The sequence below is a fragment of the Petaurus breviceps genome, unplaced genomic scaffold (assembly GCF_028583685.1).
Source record: "Petaurus breviceps papuanus isolate PSGF00001 unplaced genomic scaffold, PetGlider_PUasm1.0 190, whole genome shotgun sequence".
In the NCBI taxonomy this organism is placed as follows: Eukaryota; Metazoa; Chordata; class Mammalia; order Diprotodontia; family Petauridae; genus Petaurus; species Petaurus breviceps.
The window spans coordinates 4,435,982-4,450,757 of NW_027185810.1; the positions used below are offsets into that span (position 1 = coordinate 4,435,982).

Consider the following 14,776-nt stretch of genomic DNA (forward strand, 5'->3'; position numbering starts at 1 on the left):
GTTGGACATGGAGTCATGAGGTTTGTGTTCAAGTCCTGACTCTAACACTTAACAGATATGTGACCATGGGCAAGTCGTTGAATGTCTCTGAGCCAGTCTTCCTATCTGTGAAATGGGGCTAACTACTTGTACTTAAACTACTTCTCAGGGTTGTTGTGAGGAAGGTGCTTTTAAACATTAACATGCTCATGTAGTAGAGGCTTTTATTTTTGTGCTGTGTGGGGAAAAAATAACCATCCTTCCCCATCATCCCAGTGTTCTGCTCTTTCCTTCAGCCCATGTTAGAAGCAGTTAGAAGTCATATGTTGAAATGCTCTTCCTCATCACCATCATACACACATATTTGCTCAGTGCTCATAGAGAGAGCATGTTGCTGTCTCCTTGCTAAATATGAAACCACTTTGAAGGATTAGAAATGGGCTGTGTAGGAGATGCAGTGATGTGCAAAAGGGTTGGATGAGATACACTGCCCCAAATGATTTTTGAGTTGGCTTTAGAGGTAATGGTATAAATTATATAAGCATGACAGCATCTGTGTGAAGTGGGAGGGTTTTTTAAGGCAGGAAATAACCCAATATCCTTTCCCCTTCCCTTGGATTAATTTGCCATTTGTGCCAAATAAAATCTCACCTCATCCACCACCCAGTTGCTAGCACACTTCAAACAGGGAGGATAGGGCTAACAATTAAATCCGAAACTGAAAAGTGTTAGTCCTGTTTTATAAACACGAGTGCAAATGGCCCGGGGAGAGGAAGACTGGAGCAGAAATAGCAGTGCCTGGCAATGGATTATGTAATCCACTCATGTAGGATGAGGTCAGAAACTATTTCCAACCCAATAGTACACTTTCCCCACCTCCTGGGTGCATTGTGCATACACAATGAAGAAGCCTGCAATGATGACTGAGTCTGGTTGTTTAAAATGGGGTTTGCTCGAATGAAAACCTAAATAAACTCAGGGAGGCCAAAGGCACAAGCGAGATGTGCTGCTCCCCAGGGGCAGAGGAGCCAGAGGCAAATGAGGCAGGCCCCTGCCAGGGTAATGGGAAGGGCACTCCCGGGGCACTGATTTCATTTCTTTACTTACCCCCTCCCTGCATTCTCCCAGTGTACAATGGACACTTTATTATTGTGCATTTGGGCTTTCTCCCATTCTACCTTAAGCTCACCAAGCATAGGGTCTGAGTTCTGTCACCTTATACCTAATATCTAGCAAATACCAGGGACTTCAAAAATGGTTGCTGAATTAAATAGAAGTAATGTGTTTTAACACAGTTGCTATATTTTAGGAAAATGGAAAGTAAACTAGGTGGGGGGGGCATAAATGCTGTGCAATCATTTTGGCTTTAGAGGTGAAAGCAAGCATAAAGGTCGTTGAGTTCAACTTCTCAATTTATAAGTGAGAGAACTAAGGTGCCTCTCCTATTATACCCTATTTAAAAATAAGTTTTCCCACTGCCCCCACCACATGTCTGTTTATTTGCCTTCTCCCTCCCTCCCTTTTCCCTCTTCTGTATTTGTCTCCCTCTTCCTCCATCTTTCCCTTTTTTCCATCTCCCCTCAATTTTTCTTTCCTTCTCTCTTGCCTCTATATTACTCCCTCTCTCTCATCTCTTTTCCTCTCTCCCCCTCTCCCCATCTCTCCTCATCTCTCCCTCTCTGTCTCTCTCACTCTCTTTCTCTGTCTCTCTTTGTCTGTTTCTGTTTCTCTCTCTGTCTATCTCTCTCCTATAGCTCAGTATGACAGGGTGTGGGGCTATTCATGTGTGTATCCTGCACAAATCCCCCAGAGTTTCACCAATCCCAGAGAGCACTGGGAGCTCTGCCTTTCCTGCCTGGTTCTGATTGACTTGCTTTTCTCTGTTCTTAAGGATGGAGGCTGCACTTGTCCAGGAGATGTCGCCAAAGCATTTGGTAAGTGTAGGCACAAATGGTAGGCAGCTGCATCCATTGGGAAGAATGGGACTGAGGGAGGGAGGGATGGCTTCTGGGTGAAGGAAGAACAAGAATGCAGGAGCTCACTTAGAAGTCTGGGGATGTGAGATGGGGCATGATGGGGGGAAGGGGGAGAGGAATTCTCAGGGCACTGATCAGAACTTCCTCCCACTGGGTTTCTCTTGAGATGTTCTTACTCCATTTTTTTTCTACCTGTGAGGAGCATATGGGAGCTTGGCCAGCTTCAGAGTTTCCCTGACCCTCCCTGCTCTAACCAGAATTTAGGACTTTTTCTTAAGGGCTCAAGGGACCTCAGAGACCATTTAGTCCCAGTCCCACATGTACAGAAGAAGTGAAGTGATTAACCCAAGGTCACATAGCAGTTGGTCTCAGAGCAGGGACCTGGGTCTAGTCAGCCCTCTTTTCTCTGATGACCCCTAGCCCTTTTAGGTCACACAGATGCACCCCTTGTTCCTGATTGAAGGGTGGGCTTAGGAAGCCTTTTTGGAGAAGTGTTTTTGAAGATCAAGGGAGGTGACTTATCACTTTCCAACTACCCCTTTCCCTGCCTGCTGCCTTCTGCCTAGTGCCTGTTTCAGAATATTGAGAGCACTTCCATTATGCCTTTCAGGCCCACAAGGGGGCAGCAGAGGGCAGTGCTCAGAATTACAGCAGGCTCCATAGTCTGAGCCTAAGGACTCAGTGGATCTGCCATTGGGGAAAATGTTTCTGCCTCCAGCCTCTCAGTTTTATTCATTAGTGAAGTGACCATGGTTTGAAACCATCTAGGGAGGCCATGGGTGGGTGGGTTGGGAACCTAGCATGGATGCTTTGTGAGTTCTGCCAGTCATGGGTTATGGCGCCTTGGGGAAGGGGACATATGTCCTTCCTTTCGTTCCATTGGAGTGGTCACGTCCTCCTGGGTGCACGGAGCTAAAGGGACTCCCAGGTGTGCAACGGAGGAGAAAAGGCCTCTTGTGAACCAGTGCCTGGTTCTCCAACCTTCTCCACATTCCAGTCAAGAATACTGAGGAGGGATTGTCAACTGCAAGATGAACTCTGAATGTTCTTGTTCATTCAAAGTGACCAGTCACAAAACACTAGGGTCACCATTCAGGAGGAGACACCCACAATTTCTTCATCTTGCGAGGACTTTGACCAATCAATTCCCTAACCAACCTCATGACTGAAGGCCCAGTTGAACACAGTGGTTAGAGTGCTAGACTTGGGGTCAGCAAGATTCATCTTCATTAGTTCAAATCTGACCTCAGACTGTGTGACCCTGGGCAAGTAACTTCACCCTGTTTGCCTCAATTTCCTCATCTGTAAAATGAGCTGGAAAAGGAAAAGGCAAAATTACCCCAATAACTTTGCCAAGAAAATCCCAAATAGGGTCATAAAGAGTTGGAAATGACTGAACAACAATGAAAACCGTTGATGTCTTTTTTTCTTTTAAAAAATTCATTAAATATTTCCCAACTACATGTAAACAGTTTTTAACATTCAGTTTTTAAAATTTTGAGTTCCAATTCTCTCTTCTCCTCCCTTCCCCCACCCCTTGAGAAGGTAAGTGATATGATAGTGATTATACATGTGAAGTCAGAGCATTGATATCTTGGCCACTCAGAATTTAGGTCCTTAGTGGAATTTACTATGTAGTATGTATGGAAGACTTGTCTGTATCATTTAGCTGAAAGGATCCCATTTATACAGGACAGACAAGAAGGTAGTCAATCAAATTTGACTATCCATGACCTTCAGGAGGTTCTCATCCTCCAATACAGAGGTTTCCAAACTTATTTTTCCTATTGCCCCCTTTTAAAAAAAATTACTCAGAGCCCCCCCCCCCCGAAATCTACTTTCTTTAATCCTTTGATGGTTTTAAAAAGTTATGTCATTTCAAAAAAATATAAAACATTTTTTAAATGCCACATCTTAATTTGATAATTTATTGTAAATTTGTGTTTTTTTTTTCCTGAACTGAAGTTTTGAAGATACAATATTGCATCATGGAATCATATAATATAGTATTGTAAACAAGTCATTATGCACACATATTCCTGCCATTGCATGCTGAACTTCCCAACAATGCCTGCCATAGTCACCTACTAGCACTTGCTTGTTAAGACCTGTCAGCAGACTTGACCACTGATTGGTTATAACTTGTATTTTGTGTGTTTATTTGGAAAATGATATAATCACTATAACTGTTATATAATAGATAAAACATGTATGAACAGTTTTTCAAACCGTTCTTTTTCTTTTCTTTCCTTATGTTTCCACTGCTCCCTTATTTTTATTCAGTAGCCCCCAATTGTACCTGAGGCTACTATTACCCCCTGGATCATTCCAGCCCTCTCAGGGCTATGCTTCAACCCCTCAGCATGAGAACCTGATGAAAAACTGATATTGTCTAATATTTAAAATGGACAATTATTTATTCTTATTATGACTGCTTCATTCTCATAATATAGGCAGCTAGGAGGTGGACAGATGGATAGATCTGGAGTCAGGAAGACATCTAGTCAAAACCTGTCTCCAGCATTCACTAGTTGTGTGATCGTGGACAAGTCACTTAAATTCTCCTTGATCAGCTTCCTCATCTGCAAAATGGGGATAATAAAGCACCAATTTCCCAGGATGGCTGTGAGGATTAAATGACATGATATTTGTAAAGTCCTTTACAAACCTTAAAATGCTATGTAAATGCTAATTATTGTTATTATTGAATGGGAGTTTCATATTGAGAACATGATGTCTGAGAAATCTAAAGCTTTTCAGACTTCCGTGGTCTTTTCCCAACATTTTCAACCTTGTCATGTTACATAAATATTATATACAATGTAATGCACTTGGGTTCCTTTCTAAAGACTCAAATTAGGAGAAAACAGTAATAAAGTCATAACCCCTTTCACTGGAAGGTATTTAAAAAGGCACTAGAAAATTAGTAAATTAACAAGAATTTATTATGTGCCAGGTACAGGACTATGCCCTGGGTTATAGATTCACTATCTAGAAGAATTCTTTGACCTCATTTAGTCTAATCCTTTGATTTTACAAATGAGGGAACCAAAGCTCAGAGGGAAGTGACATACCTAAGGTCATATTGTTTTTGTGGAATGAATAAATAAATAAATTAGCAAACAAATAAGTAATAAATAGATGACATAAATGAAGAAAAAAAAGAATAAGGTCATATAGCCACAAGTAAGTGTCCCTGGGTAGGAAGTGGACCCAGATGACCTCTAAGAGGCTCCTTCCAACTCTTTAATGTCCATGAGCCTATGGGATTTGGGTTTCTGTTTGTATGGTAATCATTCTTTTACAGACTCCTCTCATTAACACCATGAGTTATTATCTACAGCACCAATCATCAACTTTAATCGACCTATCATTTGCCTCTGCAATTCAGTGCTCAGGTTATATTTTAAATGCTACAGCTCCCTGGCTCTGTGGGGGCATCAGTCTATCTCATTTAGATAGCCCAGGTGGGCTTCTTGGCTCTAGGTCATACTTGATAGAAATGTTCTCCAGTGTTGTGCCCACAGTGATCTCAGAGGCAATTTTGACTTTGCCCTCTCTTGTCCTCTCCATTTTCCTTGTCCCTTTGCAGGAGCAGGTGCTGACTTCGTCATGCTGGGAGGGATGTTCTCAGGTCACACAGAATGTGCGGGTGAAGTAATTGAGAGGAATGGTCAAAAAGTAAAGCTCTTCTATGGGATGAGTTCTGAAACAGCAATGAAGAAACACTCTGGACGAGTTGCTGAATACAGGTGAGAGAGCAGCCAGAGGAACATTCAGACATGAATGTGTCTTAAATTTCTCCAGCTGCTTTGTGTCCTTATACTGGGGGTGATGGAAATGGGACAGAGCTCAGCTCAAAGGAAATGAGCTGCAGGACTTTCTTGTCTATTTTTCTTTTGGAAACTGCTCTGGGGAAGCGCTGGAGAATGTACCCTTAGCCCATTTAGGAGGAGGGAGACCTGGTCTTTTTTAAAAAAAGTATAGTTAAAGCCTTTAGGGGACCCAATTTGGGAGCTAGTTATGATGATTCCTTGCCTTTCTTTTAGAAACTCTCTTTCCCAAGCATTCCTTCTCCCTCCTTAATTTTCAATCTTTGTCCACTGGTTCCTTCCTTTCTGCTTAAAAATGTGCCAAATGCTCCTCTAGCCTTTAAAAAAACACCCTTTACTTGATCCTAGAATTTCCTCAGGTTATTATCCATAATTCTTCTTTCCTTTTGCAACCAAACTCCTGGGGGGAAAAAAGCTGTCTTTACTTTTCTCTCCTTTCTTGCCTCCCACTCACTTCTCAACCCCTTGCAATCTATCTTCAGACCTCATCACTCAACTGAAACTCATTTCTCCCAGATTACCAGTGATCTCTTAATTATCAAATCCAATGACCTTTCCTCAGTCCTCAAGCTTATTATTAGTCTCCCTGCAGCATTTGTAACTTGACCAAATATCAGTGAGAATCCCATCTTCAGGATGCCATTCCTGATCCACCCTTAATGTTAGTGCCTTTTCTCTGAGATCATTTCCAATTCCTGTATATAGCTTGGTATTACATAGTTGTTTGTATGTTCCCTTCAGACTGTCAACTTCTCAAGCGCATGGACTGTTTTTGTTTCCCTTTGTATCCCCAGTGCTTGGCCCAGTGTCTCTCACATAGTAGGCACTTAATAAAAGGATGTGGACTTGGCTTAAGCATCCCCTCTTCACTGACTCTCTCCAGGTCCTCTTCCAATCCTTCCAATCTTTCCTCAATCTCTTCTACACTATTATCATTTGCATTCTGTACCATGGACTTGGGCATATTAAAGGGTTCTTTTCTCTTCTTTCTCTGTATATACTCTCTTGGTAATCTCATCTGCTCCCCTGTATTCAGCTATGAAGGTAACTCTCAAATCTATATACACAGCCCTTGTCCCTCTCATGAACTCGTTTCACATTTTGTTTAATCATTTTTTTTTCAGTCATATCCAACTCTTTGTGACCCCCTTTGGAATTTTCTTGGCAGAGGTATACTGGAGTGCTTTGCCATTCCCTTCTCCAGCTCATTTTACAGGTGAAGAAACTGAGGCAAACAGGGTTAAATGACTTGCCCAGGGTCACATGGCTAGTAAGTATCTGAGGCCAGACTTGAACTCCTGACTCCAGTCCCAGCACTCTATCCACTGTGTCACCTAGCTGCCAGACCTATCTCTGAATGGCTATCCCTTAGGCATTTCAAGCTCAGCCTGGACTCATTTTTCTCTCCAAACTCTCTCCTCTCCCTAATTTTCTTTTTTCTTTTCAGGGCACCTTCATTCTTCCACCTAGGAGTTATCTTTCTCTCTTCCCCATCTCTCCTACCCAATCAGTTGTCAAGTCTTGCTGACTTTACCTCCGTATTTCTCACCTCTGTTTCTTTTTCTCTGCTCACACCACAACCACCCCGCCCAGTTCAGATCCTTCTCACCTCCTGTTTGTACTGCTACAGTAACCTTCTCATTGGTCTCCATTCATTCAGTCGGTCTCGTCTCCTGTCCATCTCCCATTCAGATGGGTAGTCTTAGTGCTCAGGTCTTACCATGTCACTTCCCTCCCCAAGAAGCTTCTATAGCTCCCTCTTGCCTCTAGGATAAAATACAAAGTCCTCTGTTTGGCATCTAAACCTTTTACAATTTGGTTGCAACCTACCTATCCAGGCTTGCTGCCAGTTGTTATCCTCTTAGAGACAGTTGGGTGGTACAGTGGATAGAACACTTGCCTTAGCGTCAGGAAAACCTGAGTTCAAGTCCTGGCCCAGATACTTACTATTTGTATGACCCTGGACACATCACTTAACCTCTGTCTGCCTCAGTTTCCTCTTCTATAAAATAGGTATAATAGTAACAGTTACCTCACACAGTTGTTGGGAAAATCAAATGAAGTAACATGTAAATGTTTTATCATTGTTATTCAGTCATCTTAAGTCATGTCTGATTCTTTATGGCCCCATTTGGGGTTTTCTTGGCGAAGATACTGAAGGGGTTTGCTATTTGTTTCTCCAGTGCATTTTACAAATAAAGAAGCTGAGTGAAGTGACTTGCCCAGGGTCACACAGCTAGTAAATGTCTAAGACTGGATTTGAACTCAGGAAGATGAGTCTTCCTGATCGTAGGCCAAACACTCTGTCCACTGCATCGCCCAGATGCCTCGGAAAGTGCTTATCTAACCTTAAAGCACTTATTTAATTGCTGGCTATTTCATACAATCTACATTGTAGTCAAACCAATCTTCTGTTTTTCATAACATTTAATCTCCTGCCTCCATGTCTTTGCACAAGCTGTCCTCCAGTCCTAGAATATAATTCCTTTTTAGCTCTGCCTCTTAGGATTCCCAGCTTCCTTTAAGGTTTGGCTTAATTGCTGCTAAGCTCATCTTCATCCCTTACCCTGTGGCTTCATCTCCCGATTCCCCCAAGAAATACCTCTACATATAGGTATATGTATGTATATGTTATATAATTTTCCTGTGTACATGTCATACTTCCTCCTTCCCCCATACAATGTAAGTTCCTCAGGGGCAGGACGTGATTTATTTTTGCCCCTTTGTCCCTGCTACCTAGGCCAATCAATGCTTCTTCAATGGATGGCTTTGGAGAAGTAATATAGCCCACCCTATCACTTAGAGATGATTAGTCCATAGAGGCTAAGTGCATAGCTTGGGATAATAAATGACAAAGCTGAGATTTGAACCCAGAGTCTTTGCTCTAAATCCAGCACTTTTTATCATGCTAACAAGATTTCTAAGTGACAATGGTTATTTTGGGGAAGTAGGATTTACATTGGCCCTGCTGGGTCAGGAATATCCTGGGAGCAGTCTTCCTGGCCTCGGCGAGGTAGAACTAGGGAGAATAGCTAGAATCCTCTTCCCCAGGAATGTTGGGAAGTGTCTAATAGCATCACCTCCAGCCTGTGGGGGGGCCATATAGGAGACACCAGGCCTGGAAATGACGTCTTTGGGTGCTCAATAATGCAGCTGCTGTCTAGACCGTAGGATGGTGTTCAGATAATTTCTTAAAGGCAAATTTACTTAAAAGTAAGCAGTTTTTAAAGCTGCCTGGAGGCACAGATGGAAAGGCTGGACAGTTGATGGAGGCAGTATAATTAGCCATTTAATTATGTTACTTATTGCCAAGGGCAACTTTCATGAATGACCACTAATGATAACCTGGACTTCTTTTTTTCATTTTAAAGTGTGTGTGTGTGTGTATGTGTGTGTAAAATAAACCCCATAACCCTGTATTTATTCATATACTTGTACTATTCCACAAAGTATTCCATCACTTTCCATTATTGTTGTTCATCCTTCGCTCACTTCCTGTTACAGACAAGTCAGATGAAATGAATCGGATAGCTAGCAAATTCTAACAATTCAACTTAATTCAATTCAATAATTATGTATTAAGTACCTACTGTATACAGGGCATTGTGCTAGGTGCTAAAGATATAAAACTGATATTCTGTTAGGGCATATAATACTTTCATAATAATAATAATAATAATTGCATTTATATATCATTTTAAGTTTGTGAAGCACTTTACAAATTTGATCTCATTTTTATCCTCATGTTAAGGCTGGAAGATAGGTGGTATTATTACTGTTGTTTTTATGGCTATTGAGCGGCTAGGTGCCACACAGGAGTCAAGGAAGACCCAAATTCAAATCCAGCCTCAGATACTCACTAGCTGTGTGACCCTGGGAAAGTCACTTAACTTCTGTTTGCCTCAATTTCTTCATCTTTAAAATGGAGATATTTAAAATAATCATATTTGCAAAGCACATAGCGCAGTGTCTGTCACATGGTAGATTTTTAAATTTTTTCTTTTTTTTTTTTGAAAGAGGGAGGGCAGGGCAATTGGGGTTAAGTGACTTGTCCAAGGTCACACAGCTAGTAAGTGTTAAGTGTCTGAGGCTGGATTTGAACTCAGGTCCTCCTGACTCCAGGGCCAGTGCTCTATTTACTGCGCCACCTAACCACCTCACATGATAGTTTTTTAATAGACACTAATTCCTTTGCCTTCCCATTCTCCATTTTACAGATGAGGATAAGAAGAGGGGTTAAGTGACTTGCCCAGGGTCACACAGCTAGTAAGCATCTACGGCTGGATTTGAACTCAGGTCTTCCTGAGTCCAAATTCAATGCCATCTCCACTGCGCCACTTAGCAGCCTATTTATATGAAAGAAGGAAATATAATTTGAGTAGAAAAAAGGACTAAGGAGCAGAGAGATAGAAGGGATCAGGAGAGCTTTTTTGTAGGAAGTGGCACCTGAGATAAATTTTTAAAGCAACTACCAATTCAAAGAGGCAGATTCCAAGAGGTGCTTTCACTACACTTGTACCAGTCTACTTCAGGCATGTGGGAGCCTAGGCAGTGGCACAGAGGATCAGCAAGGTTGTGCTGAAGTCAGGCTTTAATGTAGGGAACATGAAGGGGACTAGTGTGGAATAAGTCCAGAAACGTAGTCGAGAGACAAATTGGGAAATGTTTGAAATACCACTTAAGAGGAGTTAGTATTTTATTGTGGAATTAATATGGAACTGTGGATAAGTGGAAAGTTTGGCAGTGTGGTAGATAGAGTGTCACATCTGGAGTCAAGAAGACCCGAGTTCAAATCCAGCCTCAGGCACATATTAGCTGTGTGACCTTGGGCAAGTCACTTCACCCTGTTTGCTTCAGTTTCCTCATCTGTAAAATGAACTGGAGAAGGAAGTGGCAAATCACTCCAGTATCTCTGCCAAGAAAATTCCAAATGGGGTCATGCAGAGACGGACATGACTAAAACAACTGAACAAGGGTTTAGTGTAAAGAATGCTAGCTTTGGAGACAATTAGAGAAACCTGGTTCCAATACCTAATTTACATCTAGCTACCTTATGACCTAAGATAAGTCACCTAACTTTCTTAACCTCAGTTCTTTCCTATGTAAAGTGAAGGGTTCGGACTAGGTTATCTCTGAGGCCCTTCAGTCTCCAAATCTATGATGTTTGCCAGGAAGTTGGCTTTAATACCCTTTAAGAAACATGCTCCATAAGCTGCCATCCTTTAAGACTCATTTTTCTCCTTTTTACTCTCTTATTTCTGGACTTGGAGAATGGTTGGGGGTTCCAGGAGGTGGAGAATGTTATGCAAACACTTTGGAACCTTCCATATAATTGAGAACAAGAGATACAACTTATTCTCTCAAAGCCTCCATAGCCAGAGAGACCTCCTTCTGCCTGAATGCGGTTACTGATACATCACGTTACATAGTGCTGCTAGGGAGAGGAGGGAGGAATTCCTACCTCGAGTGGGAGCCTTGGCCGAGTTCCAAGAAGCTTAATGATCTATCAGAATGCGTTGTCCCTGTTTGAGATACTGGTGCTACCCTGTACAGATACAGTTATATAAACAGGACCATTGCAGAGAAGAGAGAGCTACCTCCCCTGCTTAGGCAGATTTAATTTTTCTTTGAGCCATTTTTTAAACCTTTGGTTTTTATTCTAAGTTGGGGCTGGGGAGAGATGGACTCCAATTTAGCACACCAAAATAGAAACTGAGGAACTGAAAGAAACAAGTCTCCTGTAATTTCAGCAGGGTTTAAACATAACAGAGAATGAAAGATTCAAGAGTATCAAGGCACAGTTCTGGAAAGAAAACACTGAAATAATTAAAGTCCCACTCAAGCAAACCACTGGCCAGAGCTCCATTGACATGGCTAGGGCCCTCTTCACTCCCTGTGGCACTTCTCAGAATGCTAGAAATGACTTATGGACAAGAGATGCTTATTACAATGACCTCTCCTTCATGAGGAGGCTTCTCCTACTTTGACGTTACATTCAATTAGGACAGAGCTCCTTATGCTTTAATAGCTCCTTGGCAATCATTTACCACTTATTCCTTGGACTGTCCCTGGGAGGCTGATCAGTCAGGGTAATTACCTTCATTTTATAGCTTTAATTTTTCTCCTGAGCCCCAGTCCCAACTATCTATTGGATGTTTCCATCTGTATGTCCTCCAGGCATCTCAAACTCAATATTTCTGAAATAGAACTGACTAATCTCCCCCTTTATCTCCCCAATCCACCCTTTTTCTGAATAGTTGACAACACCATCCTTCCAGTCACTGAGATTTACAATCTCAGTGTCATCATTTATTCTTATACCCTGTACACAAACAGTAGGCAAACCTTGTCTTTGCTATTCCTACAATATCTCTTGCAACCATCCCTACATTTCTACCTATGTAAGAACCACCCTTGTTCAGACCCTCTTCATCTTTCACCTGCCCTATAAGGTGGTACAATGAATGAAGCATTAGACCTAAAGTTAGGAAGCTGTTGTTGGTGTTCAGTCGTTTCAGTTGTATCTGATTCCTTGTGACTCCTTTTTTAGTTTTCTTGGCAAAGATACTGGAATGGCTTGCCATTTCCTTCTTCAGCTCATTTTACAGATGGGGAAACTGAGGCAAACAGGGTTAAGTGACTTGCCCAGGGTCTTATAGATAGGACATGTCTGAGGCCAGATTTGAACTCAGGAAGATGAATCTTTCTGACTCCAGGTCCAGAACTCTATCCCCCTTGCTACGAGAGGTCAAATGCTACCTCCGGCACTTGCTGGATGTGTGGCCCTTGGTAAATCACTTAATCTCTATCTGCATCAGTGTCCTCATCTATAAAGTAAGGATAATAATAACTCCTACCTCCCGGCATTGTTGTGAGGATCAGATGAAATAATATTTATAACACACTTTGCAAACCTTAAAGCTCCAAATAAATACTAGTTATTAATTGGTCTCCTGACCTCCCTATTCCAATCCATCTTCATCGTCGCTACTAGGATATTTTTCCTAAACTGTAGTTCTGACCAAGTCACTTCCATACTCACCAAAACCTAGTCACCTCCTAGTGCCCATGGATCAAATATAAACTCCTTCTTAAAAGGAGTTGAAAACCCTTCATAAGCAAGTCCCTGCATACTTTTCCATTTCCAGTCTCATTTCACTTTCATGCCACTTTACCCACTCCATGGTCCAGTCTATTCTTCCAACATGGTTCCCTATTTCCCATTTTTATGTCTTTGCCGTGGTCCTCTTCCATGCCTGGCATATACTCCCTCCTCACTTCCATTGCTTAAAATCCCTAGCTCCCTTCAGGTCTTAGTGTATCTGCTGCAGGAAGCCTTTCTTAATCTCCACCTCTCCATACCCATGTTTATTTATGTTATCTTCCCCAAAGGAATGTAATCTCCCTGAGGGCAGGGACTATTTCACTTTGTATTTGTATCTTCAGTATACTATCGTACCTACTGGTATACTAAGTAATACCTTTCAGAGCTTGGCAAAAAAAAGGAAATGCCTGCCCAGAAATAAAACAATGTGTTGCCTCCTCCCTACAATGTTCTGGGCTATTGGTAATTAATATGATGTCTATGGGTTTAGGTAAAACAGAAAGTTAGTTGCTACCTTTCAGGTCTGGGATGTAGATCTTTTGTGATGACACATGTTTCCTGTTCTCATATTCTCAGCTCAGATTTATAGTTGCATCAGAAGTTGTTAAGGAGGAATGTTTACTTTCTATGGGGATTTGATAGCAAGTGCTAAATCTCAGGTCTGGAGACTTTGCTTTCATTTTTAGCTGAGATTTCATGAATTTCAGGTTTTGGATAGGCCCAAAGGAGAAAACCTTGCCATCTTACTGAAATGCTAAAGAACAGATTTTTTTAAAAGCAAGGGATGAAGAAAGAAAATAAACTTAGAATAATCATTGTTTTCTGTCCCCAGGGCCTCAGAGGGCAAGACTGTGGAAGTGCCTTTCAAAGGAGATGTGGAAAACACTATCCTGGATATCCTGGGGGGCCTGAGGTCCACCTGCACCTACGTGGGTGCTGCCAAACTCAAAGAGCTCAGTCGGAGGACAACATTTATCCGGGTTACCCAGCAGCACAACTCGGTCTTTAGCTAACCTGGGGGACAAAAACCCCATCCAGCTAGAGTGGAAGCTTTGACATACACCCACTTTGCCCTCAGTCTCCCTTCTTGTCTTGTGTAAGAGCTTCCTGGCTCCTCATGATGGAAGATGCCTCCTTTGAGCAGCAGGAGGGCCTCAGAGCCCATAACCAGCATCTCCTGCAGGCATGTAGGTGGGGATAGACTTAGGAGCCAAGCCCAATGCTACAGTGTAGAGTGTTTGCTGTCCTCAACAAACACTCTCATTGTCAAAATCCATGTGAGAGCCTTTCATTTTTTTTTTTTTTAAGAAAATAGTTTTCACTTTACTATAATGCTGTGTCTTCACAATTGATGACTGGAATCTCCACTTGCTGGAATCAAGCCCTGTGGTCTCTGGGGATTTTTCTGCCTGTCCTCCAGATGTGGTAACAGTCAGACTAGTATTTGCTGGTATTAGTGGTCAGACAGTGCTTCCCTTGTGGTGGCTACTGCCCAGTGGTGGCTGGGCAGGCTCCCCAGGGAGGAGAAGAAGATCCCAGAAAAGCCAGCCAGGTAGGGTAGTGACTTTGGTTCCCGAGAAAACACCAAGGAAAGATTGTAAGTATGAGAACATGAAGCATAGACTTTTCAAGTGAGCTCTGGGCTACTTATGGGTTTGGCCCCTTACCTTTGATCTGTGGAGACCAGGGGTTCATTACGTGTGCCTTCTAGGGATGTCACAGCTACATATTCATCGAGTCTGTTACTTGTGGAAGGCTGGGTTGGTGTTGGCTTTCCCTCTTTGGACTTTTCCCCTTTCTACCCGACTCCACCCTTTTATCTACAAAGAACATGTGTTTAGTTGTGTGTTCACATTAAATGTCCTACAGCCTCTTCTTGTAAA

At 42.2% G+C, this 14,776-nt stretch overlaps 1 protein-coding gene across 3 annotated transcripts in view; it reads left to right on the top strand.

The window, feature by feature from the left end:
* The window catches only part of GMPR (guanosine monophosphate reductase), a 98,513-nt gene extending 83,737 nt beyond the window's left edge, over positions 1-14,776 (top strand). For all 3 annotated transcript variants that reach the window (XM_069092457.1, XM_069092459.1, XM_069092458.1), the window contains 3 exons: positions 1,871-1,913; positions 5,548-5,707; positions 13,726-14,776. In XM_069092457.1, coding sequence (XP_068948558.1) covers positions 1,871-1,913; positions 5,548-5,707; positions 13,726-13,906 — 384 coding nt within the window. In that variant the 3' untranslated portion in view covers positions 13,907-14,776. The remainder of the gene's footprint in view (positions 1-1,870; positions 1,914-5,547; positions 5,708-13,725) is intronic.